This window comes from Ooceraea biroi, chromosome 14 (assembly GCF_003672135.1).
Source record: "Ooceraea biroi isolate clonal line C1 chromosome 14, Obir_v5.4, whole genome shotgun sequence".
In the NCBI taxonomy this organism is placed as follows: Eukaryota; Metazoa; Arthropoda; class Insecta; order Hymenoptera; family Formicidae; genus Ooceraea; species Ooceraea biroi.
Window position 1 is genome coordinate 7,460,575 of NC_039519.1, and position 19,803 is coordinate 7,480,377.

The window sequence follows — 19,803 nt, forward strand, 5'->3', positions numbered from 1 at the left end:
TTACTATTATTATCTTTTAACATTGTACCATGTTAATAACACGAGATCATTTTTGAGGTTCACTATTGGGAAGAAAAGATGTTAATTTAAATAACTGCACATTTTTGCATTTGCCATGTTGATATTCGTCTTATAAAATTTAAAGGTTTCTCTATTTTGCCATATACAAAATATAAGAATGCTCTATATTCATAAATTCTAATCCCAAGAGTCGTTTTGCAGTAATTCGATCGGGTAACTCGCGTCCTGATGAGGATAAGCGGGATTCCACCAATCTAAAATACGGTATTCAGTAACGTCACGAAGTATTACTTGATTAGTTAATGTACTGGGGATATCCGATGTTCCGAATCCAAGTTGAAGTCTGTGTTCTCTAAAGCCGGGCATTAAATTCATAGATACCGTTTGCAAAACCAATCCAAGTACCGGTGGTAACATACTATATTTTAAACAAGTCACCTATAAATCATTAATATAAATCATTAAGTGTGTTAATATTATTACAAAAACAATGTTCTGATTTTTCTGAAAACTCGTGAATCAATTTCATGATATCACCTACTTTAAGCACTTTACAACCTTCTTCGGGATTAACAGCAACGTCTTCCAGCGTTTCGAGGAATTCGGTTTTTTTAGTCTTACATTGTGTATTTTCCTTTAATGAATTATTACGAGTTTTGGAAATTTCCTTCAGTTTAAAATAGAAGTACCATCGAACTTTTCCTTCCTAAAATATATTAACATTAAATATTATGTAACATAAAATAAAATATAAATTTAGATAAGCAATGCAATCGTTGTTAACCCTTTCGCGACGAATGATTACTATAGTGATAAAAAAAGCTGTTTCTACATTTCTTCTTTTTGGCTGAATTCTATGTACTATGTCTTAATTTTGATTTCTCATTTTTCCCCTCTAATAATCAATTATATATAATATTTTCAGTATAGTTCAGTGCATGCAGCGCAAGAAACCATCATAGTGCTCTCCGCAAAACTTTATATACGAATCTATAACGAATAATAATGATATTTATTTGTTACTCTAACGACGCAAAATATCAAATATGATGTTAATCTTGTTTTATCTCTTTGGTTTATCACAAAGCTTATTTTCATCGCACAGCGATGACATAGTCGCAGTCGACCGTCGCAAAAAAGTCAAAGATATATGAAACAGGAACTACTCGACTTCAATTTACTTCAAGTTAAATTTTAAACATAAATAAAAATTATGTACTTTATGCCACATAAGAGTACATTTCCTTTTGACGAGCGAATGTGGCTCCTCTTGTCGTAAATAAGACATGTCACTCAAGTCCCGTTGCAATAACGTAGTGAAATAACTGTAATGTAATGCCCTGATAACACAAGCTCGCAATCCGTGCAATCTCATGCACTGTGGTTGTAGACGCTCAGGCAAATTTGGTACAAATTTGTAATATCTAACATAACAATTTAGTTATGAGTCATTGTTGCACAATACAATCAAATATAGTTAAATATGATAAATATTTGAGGTTTATTAACCACTTGCGCTGGCAATTAATCGGTAACCGCGCGCGCGCACGACCCATTTATAGAATTTAGCAGTAGGAGAGTGGACTATAAAGCTGGAAAATGTCTAAAGTCATTCCAACGCAAGTAGTTAATACAATTATAAAACATCTATATGTGTATATAAAAAAAAGTAAAATTAATCTTACAATTTGTATAAATGAAACCAGAATTTTCCAGTAGTAGTTACATAATAAGAACTTTTACAAATCCTTGCAAACTTTCCTACAGCTTCAGGTCGTATGTATTCCGAAATAATAAACCATATATCCAATGGGTAATTAATTCCTACTTAACAAATATAAGACTTCCGTTACGAAATCGATATTTACATTCATTATTATACTGGAAGTACAAATCATGTTGTATTAGCATATTGCATCTACCTTCTTCTTCATCGTTATCTTGATTTGTTAACTTCCTTCTACTACTCTTTCTTGTATTGGTAACAGCCATAACTAAGAAGAATGTATGTATACACGTATACACATTCATAGAGAAAAATACACAGACACATATAAACAATAAATTCTGCTATGATACAAGGAATGTTTTGCACTACATAAATCTATGTACGACAAATCACCGGTTATATGTAAACTGTTTTAATTTTCTACCACGATACATGATTATATAGGGGCCTGGTTTACTGTACATAGATATATATATTAATGATACTTCTTACAATGCAATTGCAGTCCATATTATACTTACCCCTGTGATTATTTCCTTTCATATTTTGAGGTAAACTTTTTTCATCCGTTCCATCCCACTCAGCTTTCTCTTCTCCTATCGTTGCTTCCTGTTGAACTAAACAACGTTTTGATAATAAATTTATGATATTACAAGTGTGAAAATATTGAACACTAAAATTTGTTGAAAACGGTTGTACAGATTATATTATTCACATCTACATCTTTTTCCAACCAATACAATCAATAAATATCGAAAATAAAGATGTAACAAAAATCATTTGAAAATAATTGTTTTACCTTCATTGAAGACATTAGTAACTGACTTTTTGAGTCTTGCACGGATTCGTAAAGTGTTAGCAAAATCGTCAATAGTTACATCTGCTGCCAAATATTAAGATATATTAATTATTTATATAATCGACATTGTTCTTCACAAGTAAAACATATTTACAGACAATGGTAACATATTTATGCTTTCTCGGATTTGGCAAATTTTAATATTGAACTAGAGAAATAAATTTTTAAACGTATTTGGCAAAAAGTATTTAACCTCCCACAAGGCCGTCATTTCTTCTTATCATTGACTTTCTACCCGCTTTCTTCCGCAGAGTAGACATCGTGTATCGGCGTATCAGCACGTTTTAACGTATACCAATTAAGCGTGCTAATCAATCAGGTACGCATTGCGAGGAAATAAAAATTCTATGGTATATACAGGTATGTACACTAATAATGCTCGTAAACGTGGCAGACTCCCATGCTTATCCACGAAAATATTGATTTTATGATCTCGCATCGCGGATCTGCTCCTTCACTCGATCTCGATATTTATAATCGTCGTCGACGAACACTATCGAGACGTGTACGCATCGCGACGCAATACCAGTCACATCACGATGGCAAACAAGTAAAACATGGCGACACATTGTTGACACGCATGCATTAGTGTCCAAGTATCTGTGAGATGACGATGATGAGGCAGTGAGGATGGCTCACGCACGGGCTATCAAGAAACACGATAGTGCATGCGCGAAGCGCATGTATGGCGGTGAGACATTACTGTATATTTATAAATGCTATTATATGTTTTATATTATATTATACGCGGATCAATTAGTTGAGCGCACCGTCAAATAAGATCTTTGCACAAAAACGAAGGGGCCTGGCGGAAAAAATGGTTAAAGTTAAGAAACCTGTAATACCGACGAAATGTTATAATGTATGTGTCGTGTTAGGACAGCGCGAAATTTGAAATTATAGATGATAGAAATTATGTTCTGCTAGGAGCTGGGATTTTTATTTTTAACGTAAATATTCATTACGCATATACATTTTAATGTAATAACATCTCAATAGGCATGCACTTTCACGTAAATGACACGAACGTGAGATACAATTATTCGCTGGCGCTGGTGTTATTCTTTCGGCGTAAAGTGAACGAGTATTGGTTTGTTTGGTCGAGAAATAAGTGAAATGCTGTAAGGAACTTGGATGGGCGAGTGTACGCTTTTCACTCTCCATTTCCTAAGAATAGCCGTTAATATAATCTTCTCCTCGAGTTGAGCAAACCTCTGACCGATACAATTTCTCGGTCCTGCGCTAAATGGAACATAGGCATATGGATTTCTATGTTGCGAGTTTTCTGGAAGAAATCGATCCGGATCGAACTTTAACGGATTTGGCCAAACATCCGGATTTCGGTGCGCTAATATGATTGATAACATGACCGTAGTACCCTTCGCCAAAGTATAGCGATCTAAAACAAGATGAATCGATATTCGCAGGTTCTTTACATTGTCAATCTTCAACATGAAAAATAACATGCATATTTAATTTTGATATAAATAAAAAGAGTCGACCTCTCATACCTAGTTTTATATCTTCTGCCAATTTCCTTGTGATTATGGGTACACTGGGATATAATCTTAATGTTTCCTTTATTACTCTGTCGAGGTACTTTAATTGCGACAACTCCTTTGCGGTAGCTGGCATCTTTGAATCTTTAAAAACTTGCTCCAATTCTTCATGAACTCTTTCTTGATGATCGAGATTATTACCCAAGAGAAAGAGTGTCCAAGTTATAGCAACCGCGGTTGTGTCGTGACCCTACGTTATGATTATTTTCCGATTATTTTAGACTAACATGTATCTATGTATATCGTTATTCAGTCAATAAATAATATAAAAGAAATGTGTTTGCGTAAACATTTCTTCTGGATTCACCTCAAACATGAACGTGTCAACCTGTGCTCTCAATTCATCATCGGTTAAAGGAGTGTCAGCTTTCTCATTCTCGTCCAATAACACATCTAAAAAGGCTTTCCTCTTTCGCTTCCCTGACGCACAGCAGAATTACGTGAATGAAGAATTCCTGAACAACTGAGTAAAACAACCGAGCGTAATGATAATTTATGATTTACCTGCATCAAGTTGATCGTTTTCACTTTCTGACATGACATTGTCGTTTGTAGATTCTCGTTCTCTCTTCTTTCTATTTATCACCTAAAATTGAATCATTATTATTTTTATTGTTGAGAAATTTTAACTCTCTTGAAATCTAAAGTAACGTAAGACATAATATGCAATAGTATAATATGCAATATAATAATATAATATGTAGAATCTGGTAAAACGCAGTTTTATAATTTACACGTATTTGTATTCACCATTACTTATACTGATGCATACTTTTTTCGTAAATCCATGCAATATATTCAATAATGATTTGTATTCTTTTCCCATAGGCGTTAGATAGTATAACCAATCTAGCCAGTACCACGGTCGAATCATTCGCTCGAGTGTTAATTTAGTAGCTCTAAAAATACAATCATATTTTATCATTAACGTCGCATGTATATTATAATAATTCCACCAACAAATTTAACAATTATTGATGTTGCGTAATAAGTAAATGATTCAATTAATGGCTCTATTAATAATGGTACCACGCTGATAAATATAATATCATAATTATATGATATATAATAATGGTACCTGTGTACCGATGAGACATACTCGATTTGAGCTTCTTGAGCATGTACATTCACGCCCATTGCTGTTTCTGTAAAGTAATAATTAATTTTGCTATCATAACTCTCTTGTCCTATATAATCGGACAACAAAATAATATGCACAGGTGCCATAAAATATTATATATGCATTACCACATATAATATCGAGGACGACATTAATAGCGAAAGGAAAAATATCGATTGCTTTTCCTGGGTTTCTTTCTATCTCTTTCTCAAGACACTTTATTAAGATCTCTGCTTTTTCCGATTGAACTATGGCAAATTGCTCTAATATACTAAAATGAAACGTCGGCCCGATAAGCCTTCTATCATGAAACCATTGTACTCCTAAAACAATATTAATGCGATATAATTCAACTATCGGAATGTTATTAAGAATAAGGAAATATTTAATAAAACTTTTAAATATTCACATATGAAAATTTCGTTACATTTACCTGTAGAGGTGAGAAGTCCCTTGCCTAACCAAGGCCACAGTAGCTTATACTGTAATCCTTTTTCGATATTTACGGTACTAGGAAAAATAATCTGTTAACATATAATTTTAACTGTATAGTGACAAGCTGTAATGATATCTTGCTTTCGTTTTATTAGTTAAGCTTTAAATATATCTTTTGTATAAAATTAAGCAATAATTCATTATGAATCACAAAACTTGTGCTAGAATTGATAAAAACTCAAACGTGTCTTGCCTCTTCACATGAAAAGTTATACATGTGTATATATATACACACACATTAATATATATATAATTTTTCTCTACAATCACTATCATTTCGACATCGCAAAAATCCGGTAATCTATTGTCATTTTTCCTTTATACCTCTAAGAATTCAGGCTTAAATACATGAATCACTGGTTGGCCCCCCATCCATTTTAAGATTATTCCTTCTTTAAACTTATAAAGATGTGACAAGTACAAGGTTACTCTGTCTGTAAATTTATTAATTGTTCTATTAATTTATAAAAGCTAGCAAAAGTGATGATATACAGATTTCCATCCATATATACACAAATGCTATTAGTAGAAAGAATATCTTGTTCACAAAATTCTTTACCTTCCTCGGACAGATTGATTAACTGTAGCGACGCACCAATGATAGGATATCCTTCGCCTTTAGGGATATGTCTGATTTTGCGCCAAATAACATACTGATTATATATTATCGGCATTATTTTCGAAATTATAACAGCGCACAAAGTGCATAATATTAAAAAAATGATATCCATTTTCGTAATCTGAAAATACGTTAAACAATTTACGGTATCAGATAAATGTGTAAAATCTCCTACGCACGATCCAATCTGCAGAGTGTTAAAGTGAGGAGATCGTGTGGTCGAACCGTTCGATATTGGAATAATCATAAATTAGTCATTCCGACAAGCCTACATACCATCCGATCTACAGGATCATCTACAAATCGGATCGTGTGTAGGGCGTTTAAATTACAGTGTTTGTGAAAATATATTTATTTGTATATTGTAGAAAAAACACGCATTCGTGTGCGCGCGCATGCATGCATGCAATTAATATTTACATTTACGTAACAGAAATGCCTACTCTAAACTTCCAAAATAATAACACGTATTGTAAACAGCCATTTAATCTTCTATTTTATAAAATCATTTACTATGTAACATTTCACATATACATATATGTAATATGAAAATATATATTCCAATATATAAACTTTATCTCAATTCTGGAATTTATATTGCTTCTTGAATTTACTTTACACGATATTTCGTAATTTATTAAAATCTCTTAATTTGCAAATATTTCATTTACGATATTGTAAAGTGTAAAAGTTTACTTGCCGACTCTGTCACTTTGAAGACACTGACTCTACAGCGATAGTGGAACTGTCAACCACTTTATAAAAGAACATCCGGAATAGTAACATAGTTTAAGAAACATTCAATCTCCGTATTTATCATGAACGCGATAAATGCTTTATCATTCACAAACATACATGTTACATTCAAGATACATGTTAAAATAACAATGTTAAAACGCATTGAAATGCATAGTATAGTAAATTGTTTAATTTTATTAATCTACCAATGTTTTTATCTGCAATTGGAATGAAATTGCAAGATTCGTAAACTTCTTGTGTATTGCGCAAGTTTCTTAACAATGTACTTTGCGCAGCTATAATGGTAAATAGTGTGAGAGTAAAAAGTACGATAACAGCATTTATAGCAAATAGCAAGTCATTTGCATTTAGCACAATCTATACAATACGTATAGATAGATGCGTATGTACATGTTACACAAAAGCGTACATTCTGCTGTTGTTCAAGACGTTTTACAACTTACCGAGAAGAATTACGCTATATGTAAAATGTATATAAAAGAAAACGCTATAATTCTCCTGTATGCATTGCAGTTTATTTATTTCTATTTATTTATTTACCATTTATTTCAGTTAAACATTTATTTTATTGTAATTTATATGCACAGCGCAATTTTACGCAATTTCTCTGCCAATAACTTAATTAAACTTTACCACTTTGTTTGTTAATTTTTTCCCAAGACGTGCAATGAAATGTATTAATCTCCATTTTATCTATATGTACAGTTTTCCCTGAAAAGAAAGAAAAATAATTGATTTTTTTAACATAACTAATTTCCCTTACCTTATTCTATATATTTGATGTTGTAGCACGTACTAAATGTGATCTCTATCGGCATGATAAAAAAAGCATCAAGACAATTGCATTGACTTATTAAATGGAAAATAAAGAGGCACCCTTGAATCTATTTTCGTGAATCGTTCAAGATTAGAGATCCGAAAACTTTTGATACGTGTAAAAATGTTCTCCCTCAAATCTTGCTTATAGATGATCATATTCATGATATATAAAATATATTCAAAAATATATCATGAGCCTTCTCCAATATATCTTTAATTATGCTGCGGGAAACGACAATCTGCAGAACACTCCTTTCCTGACTCGGGGATTCCCACCTCTTAAAAAGAACACTATCCTTTACAACCAGAGCATCCCATTGAGACCAACACTTTTGTTGGGACCTCACTGGGCTGTGTTCCGCACCAGGGTGCTCTCTCTCTCTCTTTTTATCTCATTCTTGTATCTTTCTCACTCCAACACAGCGGGTGCACCTGGGTAAGGAATCGGAACGCAGCCCTAGAGAGCCTCTGAGGGAGAGCGTGGCGAATTGAGTTACGTGACCTCATCGTCTCTGGGTTGCGTTCCAAAACTCTACCCGGGTGCGCGCTCTCTCTCTCTCTCTATCTTTCTTACTCAAACGCGATAGAGGTAATCCCGCTACTCAGAGTAGAGTTTTGGAATGCAGCCCTGGTTGGGGTATTATAGGTTCCATAGGTCGAGTTTGGAGTGAGAAGAGGTTAAAAGCGTGGTCAGTTCGTTGCGTTACACAATCAGATCTCTCCGTAAGTGATACATCATTAATTAATCTTGAAAGTATTTGCCTCATGCACGAATACGATCAAACAAGGATATTATTTGACAACATTTCCGCAAGATCCAGAAATAAAAAAAGCGTGGATTGATACTGCTGGAGTTACGAATTGGAAGCATACAAAAACCGCTGCAGTGCATCTGGGAGCACTACAGGATTTAGGCATTTTTATAATTTATGAATTGCACGAAAAATGGAAATCTGAAAATAGTATGTATATTCGTAACTTTATTTCATGTATATCAGATCGAAGAGGCAAATACTTCCAAGATTAATTAATGATGTATCACTTACGGAGAGATCTGATTGTGTAATGCAACAAACTGACCACGCTTTTAACCTCTTCTCACTCCAAAATGTCGACCTATGGAGCCTATAATACCCCCAACCAATTCCCAGAGGCGATGAAGTCACGTGACCAGAGACTCAGTACGTGGCCGCGGCTCACGGTGGAGGGATGTCATCTCCTCCACTACGGTGAGCAGCGTTTTGACTTCACTGGATTGAATTTCATTTCACTGAATTTTACTTGGACAGTGTACTTGGACAGCTAAACACGACTAGTGTTCGTTTCGTGACGCACAATATATAAAGTTTATAAATATTAATAATAATAAATTCATTTATACGGTTTTCTTTTTGAATTGTCTTCGCAATGGTTGTGATAACAGAGTTTCCTACAGAATTGATAGATATCATTCTGTGCACTAACGTTATCAGCATTCAAGACGTTATAAATTTTTCTTCCACCTGCACGCGGTTTTATGAAATCGTCGAAAACAAGAGCAACATATTTTGGAAACTAAAATTACATCAAAGGTATTTTTTGTTTTCTTTTATCTTGTAATTAGACTTATTTCAAAATTTGTTCAATTTAGTTAAAGGCAAGCTGGAGTGGCTAGTGAACTCCTTCGTGTATTACCGACGGAATGAATGAGTTTTTTAAATAAATCTTTTCATTGCGTAGAATGAAAAATCCTTTTGCACGGTATTAAGGACCTAATCTTGTGCTCTGTTTTACTCTTGGTCACGATTGTGACATTCACAAAAAAGTTTTATAAGCACTAATCTTTTTTACTACGCTTTTAAATTCATTTCTAAAAGCATCCTCATGTTCCTTCATTCTGTTCCGAGTTGGGAGCCACCCTATTTTGTATGTACCTATACTTTAATCGTGGAAAAGGATTTTTCATTCTATGCAATCAATAAAAGGATTAGTGTTCACAAATTTTGGGATGAATGAGTATGTCGTATTTATACTGCTGTGTTCTACTTTTGAGCAAAGTCCACGCTATTGAAACAATTAACTGAATTTCTTCGCAAGTCTATCACGTGGCGTAGTAAATAATAACGGAGAGCTTTCGTCTGGGTGGGCAGATAGATATTCTAGTACATTTCACGTGACATAAACTATAGATTTTCAGTACTGGCAGGTACTGAAAGGTTCAGTACTGGTGAATAGCGGAACGCAGCCCTGATATTCATTGCAATAGAGAACACGCTCGGTCTATTCTTACTATGGTCTATGGACAATATCATACAACCTAACCTTAACTTAAATTGTATATGTTGGAAAAAGACAACAATGCCTACTATTCGCTCTCTCTTTCTAAGCGTGACGCGAGAACAATAGCGGCGGTGCGCATTCCAGTTAGGTCAATGCAAGGTCCGTAGATGAGCAGACGACGCACGTTAGGGAAGGTCTTCGCACGGTCGCCATTTTGGGTCGACGGAGTGAGACAGATATATTTTGTTTCTCACTTTAATTGACTGTAATGTAGTGTGCACTACAGTTAGTGCAAACAGATATTAAATCGTCATCCTGAACGCACCCTATACATAATTGCAATACAACTATGTGATAATACTATGCGATAAATTATAATAACTTTTATAAATAATTCATTATGTTCATCTTATTTTCCAAACACTGTTATTTTATTATTTTTCCATCTTATTTCACTCATATTAACTTTCATGAACAATTCTTATCTACTGTTAACCTCTTCTTAAACTGATAGCTCCGGCAAAGAAACAGCTGCAAGGTAGTGGCCGCCATTCATCTACGGACCTTGGGTCAATGCAGTGACTGCGTTCCAAAATTCACTGCCATTACTGAAAATCTATGGTGTACGTGACATAAACTATAGAGTTTCAATTATAAAATATAGAATTTACTTATGAGTAAATTCTATATGATACTATTTTCTCGTTATGACACAGTACAAGGCGTCATAAATACAATGATCATAAGTAAGGTAATACAGAAAGACTGTCTTACTATTATTGTACATTCTATTAAACATTTAATTTGTGCATAAAAATAATATTCTTAATTTCAAAGTCCTTAAAATTTGTTACTATGACAGTGTATGTATATATGCACAATGATTTGCAAAATTAAATATACTATTCCTTATATTTTTATTTTAGGGGACCTTATTGGAATGAAGTTTGTGCAAAAGAGATACGCGAACAATATATAGATTTTAAAGAATTAGTACAAACAGGTGTAAAATATAGGAAACAAGTACGGCATTTTTTGGCACAGATGAGCAGGAAGTACCGTTATGACCACACGGAAAAATCGACTTCAATATGTAATCAATTAGAAGTCGATGAAACAGATCTCTATTTATTGATTCATCCAAATGAGATGAATCATCCTTTCAAATATTATTTTCTTAAAGATGAGTTAATGAATTTACTTGAACGGTAAGATTTAATAAACAATGAATATTTATTAAAACGTTTGATTAGTAATTAGATAGTTATTACAACATATGTATACGTATTAAAAAGATAAAATATTTATCGCATATTTAACCCTTTGACTGCTATGGACGCATATATGCGTCCGGCGAAATCTATCGGCGTGGACTATGGACACATATGTATATGTATCAAGCAAAAGTTATCGGCGTGGACTATGGACGCATATATGCGTTTGGCGATTGTTTCTATTTCATATACACAATCAAATAAAAGTTATCAGTGTTTGAGATGAACATATGTGCAGTGGCGGCCAGCTAATTAAGGACATGTCTGTTGCGTACAGATTATTCAATTTTATTGCAAATAGATAAACGTATCTTAGAAAACAACTTCTTGTATAAAAAAGAATATAGTGAATATTGAATTTAGTCAGTCTCATCGCTTTGTCTAACGACTTAATTAATTATTATAAATTAACACATACTTATTTGCACAATGCTCGAGTGTAGGTACTTGAGCAAGGAAACTACATGCGCTCTGCGGCGCTCGAACATACTCGAGCGTGCTGGTACATCTGAATATGAATACTTTCAATATTTAATTTTTTTCCAAAATTTTGCTATAATTTAGTTCTGTAGTTAATGTTTTTCAAGAATATAAATTAAGATTTAAGAAATTAAAGAAGAAATACTTCAGCACAGAGGGTACACCAGTCACTTGAATAGCACTTAAATAGATGACTGCCACTGTACTTATGTTGCTTAACAATGACAAGAAATACCTCGAGTGCTTTACAGTGAAAGGTTTGGTATATAAAATGTTAAAACTTTTTAGTGGACATAAAGAGGACTGGACAGATATTTATTACAGTAAAAAGTATCTTCGACATCTAAAGCATTGTCATGCAAGAAGCATATGGGCAAAATTTATAAATCGCCCTCTTAACCAGAAGTTTTTATTGGAAGAAGGGGCAACCTTTATCGCACATTGGTGTGGACCGGATGTCTCTTACACACATATAGAAACACAACTGGATAATATAACACAACTAGTAATGGATCACCTTGAAATTCACTGTCCTACGCATCCTATATTCTCGGTATCCCAGGAAGAATTTTCGTTGTGGAAACACAATAATATTTATAGTGATCAATGGAACTACAATGATGGAATAGAAATTCTAAATATTCTGCGCAAGATATTCTTCACCATATTAAATTTCCACGTTCTGAATATAAATGATCCCCGTTTGTTTCCAGAAAATATTCTTATAAATTACGTAAGTTACAGATTATAATACATTATTATCATCACATAATGTTATAAGTATAGTTTTATACTTATTATTTCTTATAAATATTAATATTTTTATGTCTTATAAATTGTGACAGGTTTTAGAAAGAAGAGTTGGTATTAGTGCATCGTTTGCAATCATATTCCACAGTGTTGCAAGAAGACTGGGTTTATATTGTGCACCAATCTTTATTCTGTGTGATAATTCTAAGAAGAATTGTATGTTACGTTGGAAGCCAAAATAGTAAGACTAATTTCAATTTAGCCCAATTATATACCTTTTCTAAATTTTTATTTTCCTCTGTTAAACTTATATATATTTTATAATATATATTTTTCCATTATTTTATTGCAGTGATCCGAATATCCAAGAAACCTGGTTCATCATCGATATTCTGCATAATAGGGTCCTTAAGAGACCCTCCATGAGATTCCATGTCGCGAAAATAAATTCCACAGAGGTGGAATATTACAATTATTCGTATACTACATTTATACTGTTAATTGAACAAAAATTCGTAAAATTAACGATTCTACTGTTTGACATAAGGCGAAAAACCTTTCGCCCACAGGATCTCATCAAATTGAATTAAAAAGTTCTGTACCACTTTGCAAACAGCAACATAAAATTTCGAGTTATTAGTAGGGTCGCCAATCCAGTACGCGCGATGCAGTGAAACGAGTCTTGTAGGCGCGATTTTTAGACGCGTTGCTACGGACGCTCGCGACCGGTATTGATAGGTAATAAGGCAGAGTCTGATTGCGAATGAAACAGCATGTTTACAGCATAGAGAGGATGTGTTGACATCGCACGTTAAAAGCCGCGCCTACAAAACTTGTCCCACCGCATCGCGCGTACTAATTCGCTAATTTTCTTTCATTAATATCTCAAAGTTTTACATTAGTTAATTACAAAATGATATAGGACTTTTTAATTCAATTTGACGAGATCTACCTGTGGGCGAAAGGCTTTTCGCCTTATGTGAGACACCCTGTACATATGTATAATAAGATAATTGGACGTACAAAAGTTGGCAGAGATATGTTAAATCAATGACACATTAAAGAATAATTCCTTTCAAATTCAAAAACAATTTTTGTTTTTTTAAATTTTAGTTTTATTTACGAATATAATATTTGTTGTAGCTATTATTAGCATTAATGAAATATCTAAAGACAACCTGCAAGAATCCTAATGGAGATAAACTCATAGAATTTAAGAAAAGTGAATGTATGGAGCTGCACTTTTTGGTGCAACCAGAGCATTTGGGAAATTTCTGCTCATTACAACAACACCATGAGCGCATGAATATGAGTCTAGCAACTGTTGTAACTACATTGCAAACGGTACGTAATAATTACTTTATAACACCATATTATTATAGAAGATAAAGCAGTTGCTGCAAAAGATATATTTCAAAATAATTTTGTGTTTTTTGGTATGTGTAGATCACTGATACCGTTGGATATAATAGGAATATGAGATACTTTGAAGCGCTATTAGAGAAGTTACAAAACAGCGAGAAAAAATATCAGGTATGTGTTGTGTGTGTGTGTGCGCGCGTATGTGTGCGATACGTGCATGCATGTGTAAGGTCATACACCAATGCACACATATGAAGGAACGTAAGCAAAATATTTTGCGTATAGTTATATGTTTTATTTTATGTCAACGTCCTAAAAACGATGGTCTCTTTATGCAAGATAATAGGATCGGCAAAACAAAACGACAAGTGCATAAAAATCATGTACAAAGATATAGATCCTAATCGTAAATCTGCATCAAATTTGAGCAATTTGCGAACGTTATTAACTCTAGATTACCTTTACTACGAGTTCGTTAACAACTTATTTCATTAATTGTACATTTTATATTTATATATTATATGTATAGATATTATAATAGACAGGACAAGTCTTTTAATCCAATTTATCTTCTTTTTAAAGAAATCATCGTTTTCTGGAATGTGTTGTATATGAAATTATAGAAATAATTATTTATTATCAGTAATTATTTTACACTTTCCACAGGTAAATACTCATATTGAACCAAAAAAGAGGATTGCAGGAATGAGATTCGCGATTGGAATGGTCGTAATAATGGATCACTCAAGAGCTCAGGCAACCGGATTGTGTAAAATAGGAGTGATAATTGGATAGGATCAATGTAATCAAAACGTGATCAAAAGATACTCAAAAAAAAGAAAGATGGATGAGGGAATTATTAACAAGGATCCATTTGTGCAGTATCACATACTTCTTAACAATGGGGAAATATGTAATAGCTTGGAAAGTATGAATACAGATTGTATTATATAAATTATATTATTCTGAAGTATATATATCTACTGCATATAATAACGTGTGCGTGTATTTGTATGTAACAAAATAATTTTATTAAAATATTGTTTTATTTTAGATCGTTTAACAAAGGTAACGAGAAAGACACCAGACCTTATCCACAGCAGTGAAATTGGCAGATTTTTTAGTAAATTCGAAGATACTTATTATGTTCCAAACAAAGCACTAGTAGATAAATATTCAGATGATATGTTATATTTATCTTCAAATAAATTATAATAATAAATAATAAATATAATAATAATAATAATAAATTATAAGACAGCTTCTTTTATTTTTACTGTTTTTTATTTTTCCTTTTCCTTTTCCTTTTATTTTTTATTATTATATTTGCGATCTAGAATTCGAAACATGTACTACTTTTCAACTAAATTTTCACAAGGATAAAACTATATTTTATAAAAGTAAAAAAGGAATTGAACGATATATTTTACTCATTTACCATAAGTGCATGAGAAAAGTTCCAGTGAGATTTATCGAATAGTACGATATTATTATAGTGATACGACTGTATAATTCTATTACATTGAACGTATAATTTAAAAACATGCTGAAAGTAAAATTTACCTCTTACCTGATTTTGACGTAAGCATCCCCGTTCGACAGTTTTCTGCACGTTGTAGATGTTAAGAAATTTCTATTTACACTTCTCTCTTCATTATAACCACTTCATTATAATATAACCAAACTGTCTACGCATGCATCATATTACGTTACGTGTATCGCGCAGATCATGTATTTCACGTATGCGTATAATATGTTTATATAAATTGAGCGTACCAAAGTAACTCGTGCGAGAAGCCGAGAACCGCGGCGAAAGACACCAAAGTAACTTGCAGTATTTGCACATCTAAAAGAGTGTGGTGTCACCATCTAACGACACTTTATGAAAGTAAATTTCATTTCAGTGTGCATGGTTATATAGTCAAAGTATATCTGTTGTTAAATAACATTATTGTTATGTTGGTCGGTAACGTCGGTATGTCGGTAATGACATATCGATAATCGATATACGGTTATAATAATAAAGTGCTTGAATTTTGACCGGGATAATTCGTGTAATACTTATATAATTCATGAGTAATTTTATGTCTAGCTTAACTTAAATGATGACCCATATTCAGAACGCGCTTCTAAAGATGTTAGCGCGCTTTTTGTCGTTCTATGCCTAATGAAGGATAAAGATAGAGCGACAAAAAAGTGCGCTAACATCTTTTTAGAAGCGCGTTCTGAATGTGGGTCGATGTCAACGAGTCGGTTTCGTGCGTATTAAATATAATAACGTTCGCTTAGTGATTTTCGACATCAGAGCTTGACTTTGTGATATCAAACACGAATTCTCTCGGAAAAATGGAATAATACGTGTGACTTTTTGAGATATAACTAGTACCAGGTTAGAAAAGAATTATTGCGCTGCTTTTTGTAATTTATGCTGTTTACAATTTAATTATTGATGTCTTACGTCTGATATTAAAAAATAACCTTTTTTTTTATTTTTGGCGGGCTATTCTTGCTTAAATAAAACTTATGCCTTTTATAATATCTACTTGTTCAAAATTGACCATTACAAATATAACAAGATTTTCGTCTTGTAGAAGCAAACCTGATACATAATAGATAGATTATAATATATTAACATATATTCTTATTTTCTTCCTTTCAATTTTCTATTTGCATATATATTTATATCTTGCATTCACTTAATGCTGTTTCTTTTTATTATTATCTATTATGAGAAATGTTACATACAGAAAAAAAGAAAAAAAAAAGATATTATCAAAGAAATTGGAAAAGGTACTAAATAATACTTATATTATAGGTACATGGAAGTACACCAACAAATGCTTACCAACCTGATAATAGATGAAAAGAGATCCAGCTGAGGTCATCGTGGGAGGAGAAGACAGCGAATTGACAAGAGTACGTAATGTTGGATGTTCATAAAAAGTAAATTTATTTCATACATTTGTTATAAAATCGATTTGTAATTTTTTTTCATATTTTTCCATACACAGGACAGGAGTTCCTTCGCGCGTGAGCTGGCGACTTCTTATTTATGTACAGGTAAAATTAACTGGTCATAATTGTGCAAAATAATCACATATCAATTTTCAGAATCACAAATTCTTTATGTGTAACCATATGATTTGATTTTTATCATTTACTTTCGTTTTTACGAATAGTTTCTCTTTTATTGCACAATTACGTCCACTCAAGGGTTATAATATTACGTGTAATTTACTCCTTACATTTCTATTTTCCGTCTGTCTGCAGTTTCTTTACATCTTTGTGCAAATAGACAGTTCATTAACAAATGTTATGATCTATACGGGCGTATGCAACTGTATATTAAGATTATTAATATACATATAATTTTCTATAATTTTGTATAACAGTAGCAATTGTTTAATTGTTATAATTGTTTAATTGAGATATTTCTATGACGCAGTATATATAGAATTATGCATTATTACAGAGAGAACGTTAAAATATTTTTTATGCAATCGTATCTATAAATGATTGCAATGGAAATATGAATGCTTGTGTAATTTTAGCTATTAATTACTGTTATCAACAAAAAAATGTTCACAGGTAAAAGTTCAGGTAAATATCGTTCAACTATAGTATTGTACTATTGTACAATGTATACATTGCACTATGGTCTATGTAAAACTTCATCCAGAAAAGTATACTAAATTATTAGATAAAAAAATATCAGAGTTGGTTTGTAAGTTACACGTAATAATATTTAATAAGCATGATATTCGTTTTCTATAATCTTCTTTTTTATCTTAATTCACGTTCTTGTTCTTGCTTTCTGGTAAATTGCAACCATAAAGGCCTATTTGTTACTTATATAATACACAATTAAAGCATGTAATTATCTAAATGATAATTATCCATGTGTAAAGCTAATTACAAGCTATATAGACTTTATCCGTGGATGCACACATGTATATTTTGTTTTCATATTATTCGAAAGATTATAATGTATTCGAAATCTGAAACGTAAGAACACTACAGCGTTGTTTGGCACGATCAAGAGGTATTTGCAATCGTTTTATGACAGCTACTTTTTGCGTCAATCACTTTGGCCTATTGGCCCAATTTAATCAAAATTCATGGAAAAGCTACGCGATCTTTATTTTTCTTATATATCCTTAGTTCGATAAGAAAAAAGGAAAACAGGAACAGTTATCATCCAAAAATTGTACTTCACATTCTAATATGAAATTAATGTTTAATGTTAAGAAAAATAATTAATTATATTATAATTAATTAATTAATAATATTAAATAATAGAAATAATATTAGATTAAATGCAAAGTTTATTAAGTTAAAAGCGTCTAATAAATATTTTAGATTCGTTTCCATGAATTTTGTTTTTAAATTCTTAGCAGCTGATTTGCATTGTTCAGTTATCACATGAGATCTGACTTCTAAAAACTGAGACGGATTTAATTATGGCCATTTGTTCTTCTTGTACAGTATCAATGTACATGCAAGTATTTAAATGTACGACTACATATCATTTATATGGTATACAATCTCGTTGTATATTGAATTTTGGTAGATACATACATACAAACTTACGCGATGAACATTTGCATTCAGAGTCAAACGCAAGCATCTATACATTGTATAACACTGTATAAAACGCGGCTAATTATTTTATACTTTTATAAATTCCAGCTATCTTTCTTTGGCACGAATTTGATAATCACACGCATTACGAACATTGAAAATACCATAATTCCGAAACTATTCTTCATTCGTTCATTAATCGTTCCATCGTACGTTTCGCATTTTCACAAGAATAGTTCTGACACTATATATATGCTAAATATAGTATATGTTATATTATTCTAGTTATAATCTTAATTGATGCTTAAGTACGCATTTTTTGAATTATTTTTAAGAGCGCTTCTTTCATTGCACTGTTTCATTGTAATATTGATGTTTATGATTTAGGGTGCCCCAAAAATCTGTTACTGTATTTACATTTAGGATCTATAATTTTCAATGAATTTTGTGTTATCTAATAAGTAGTTTTCAAGTTAATTCGAGATTTAGATGTGATCTCCCTGTTATTGAGCCATAATTTGATAATGATAACAAACTTATGTTAGATGTGAGGTATGTATTCTTCGTCTTGATGCTTTGTAAAATGATATTTGGAGACATCATAATACTAGGTAAAGTTGTTTTGCAGTATCCCTTATTGATATTGCAACATTGCAATTTCCGTGTTTAACAAAATATGTTATGTTCAAAGAGTCATGAAACTTCCTAACATCGTATGAGAGTAATAAAATGTCGAAAAATCTTATCACTCTGTTGTGGACAAGCTTACAGCGCAGAATAAATAGTTTAATAAATAATTACTTTCAGCACTTTAGTACTCAAAGGATCACAGATGCATTACCGTCTCAATCGATCAGTAAAAATAAAAACATTCAATAAATATATGCACGATTAAAAAAGGAACAGAAATAATTAGAAAGTCATGTAAAAGGATGAAGGCGCGAGCAATTTTAATTGGGACAAGGGCAACGTTTCAGTTGCGTGGCTCGTAGCCGCAATTTGCGTAGAGGTGAATTCTCTGGTGGTCCCGTAGATGATGTCGATGCTTGAATCGCTTCTTACAGTTTGGACACTGAAATCTAGGTCCGACACCACACTCGAGACGCAAGTGCCTTGT

The 19,803-nt window shown here is 32.4% G+C and overlaps 2 protein-coding genes and 1 long non-coding RNA gene across 7 annotated transcripts; 2 read left to right on the top strand and 1 right to left on the bottom strand.

Moving 5' to 3' along the window:
- Nucleotides 1-40: 40 nt before the first annotated feature.
- Nucleotides 41-16,796, bottom strand: LOC105283018 (cytochrome P450 4C1). 4 transcript variants are annotated; one of them, XM_026974992.1, is made up of 14 exons: nucleotides 15,676-16,796; nucleotides 6,343-6,523; nucleotides 6,108-6,217; nucleotides 5,722-5,812; nucleotides 5,417-5,611; nucleotides 5,247-5,313; nucleotides 4,941-5,067; nucleotides 4,673-4,754; nucleotides 4,476-4,588; nucleotides 4,121-4,358; nucleotides 2,978-4,008; nucleotides 2,550-2,633; nucleotides 2,272-2,367; nucleotides 639-727 (listed from the first exon to the last, which is right to left on the bottom strand). In XM_026974992.1, exons 2-11 carry the CDS (start codon nucleotides 6,512-6,514, stop codon nucleotides 3,668-3,670), a joined length of 1,536 nt encoding a protein of 511 aa, XP_026830793.1. In that variant the 5' UTR covers nucleotides 6,515-6,523; nucleotides 15,676-16,796; the 3' UTR covers nucleotides 639-727; nucleotides 2,272-2,367; nucleotides 2,550-2,633; nucleotides 2,978-3,667. The 4 variants fall into 4 exon arrangements, with proteins under 4 accessions (XP_019888427.1, XP_026830793.1, XP_026830792.1 ...); XM_026974991.1 differs by lacking the exon at nucleotides 639-727 and having other exon boundaries at nucleotides 2,059-2,367; nucleotides 2,550-2,630; XM_011345410.2 differs by lacking the exon at nucleotides 639-727 and having other exon boundaries at nucleotides 2,059-2,367.
- Nucleotides 3,219-15,366, top strand: LOC105283050 (F-box only protein 21). 2 transcript variants are annotated; one of them, XM_026974993.1, is made up of 8 exons: nucleotides 3,219-3,300; nucleotides 11,166-11,447; nucleotides 12,282-12,726; nucleotides 12,839-12,984; nucleotides 13,096-13,201; nucleotides 13,887-14,087; nucleotides 14,190-14,276; nucleotides 14,772-15,366. In XM_026974993.1, the coding sequence occupies exons 1-8, from the start codon at nucleotides 3,278-3,280 to the stop codon at nucleotides 14,898-14,900; spliced, it is 1,419 nt and encodes a 472-aa protein (XP_026830794.1). In that variant the 5' UTR covers nucleotides 3,219-3,277; the 3' UTR covers nucleotides 14,901-15,366. The 2 variants fall into 2 exon arrangements, with proteins under 2 accessions (XP_026830794.1, XP_026830796.1); XM_026974995.1 differs by lacking the exon at nucleotides 3,219-3,300 and adding an exon at nucleotides 9,120-10,990.
- Nucleotides 16,797-16,802: 6 nt separating the features above from the next.
- Nucleotides 16,803-19,574, top strand: LOC113563394. Its single transcript, XR_003407443.1, has 2 exons — nucleotides 16,803-17,021; nucleotides 17,117-19,574. It is a non-coding gene; the product is annotated as an uncharacterized LOC113563394 (long non-coding RNA).
- The last annotated feature ends 229 nt before the right edge of the window (nucleotides 19,575-19,803 follow it).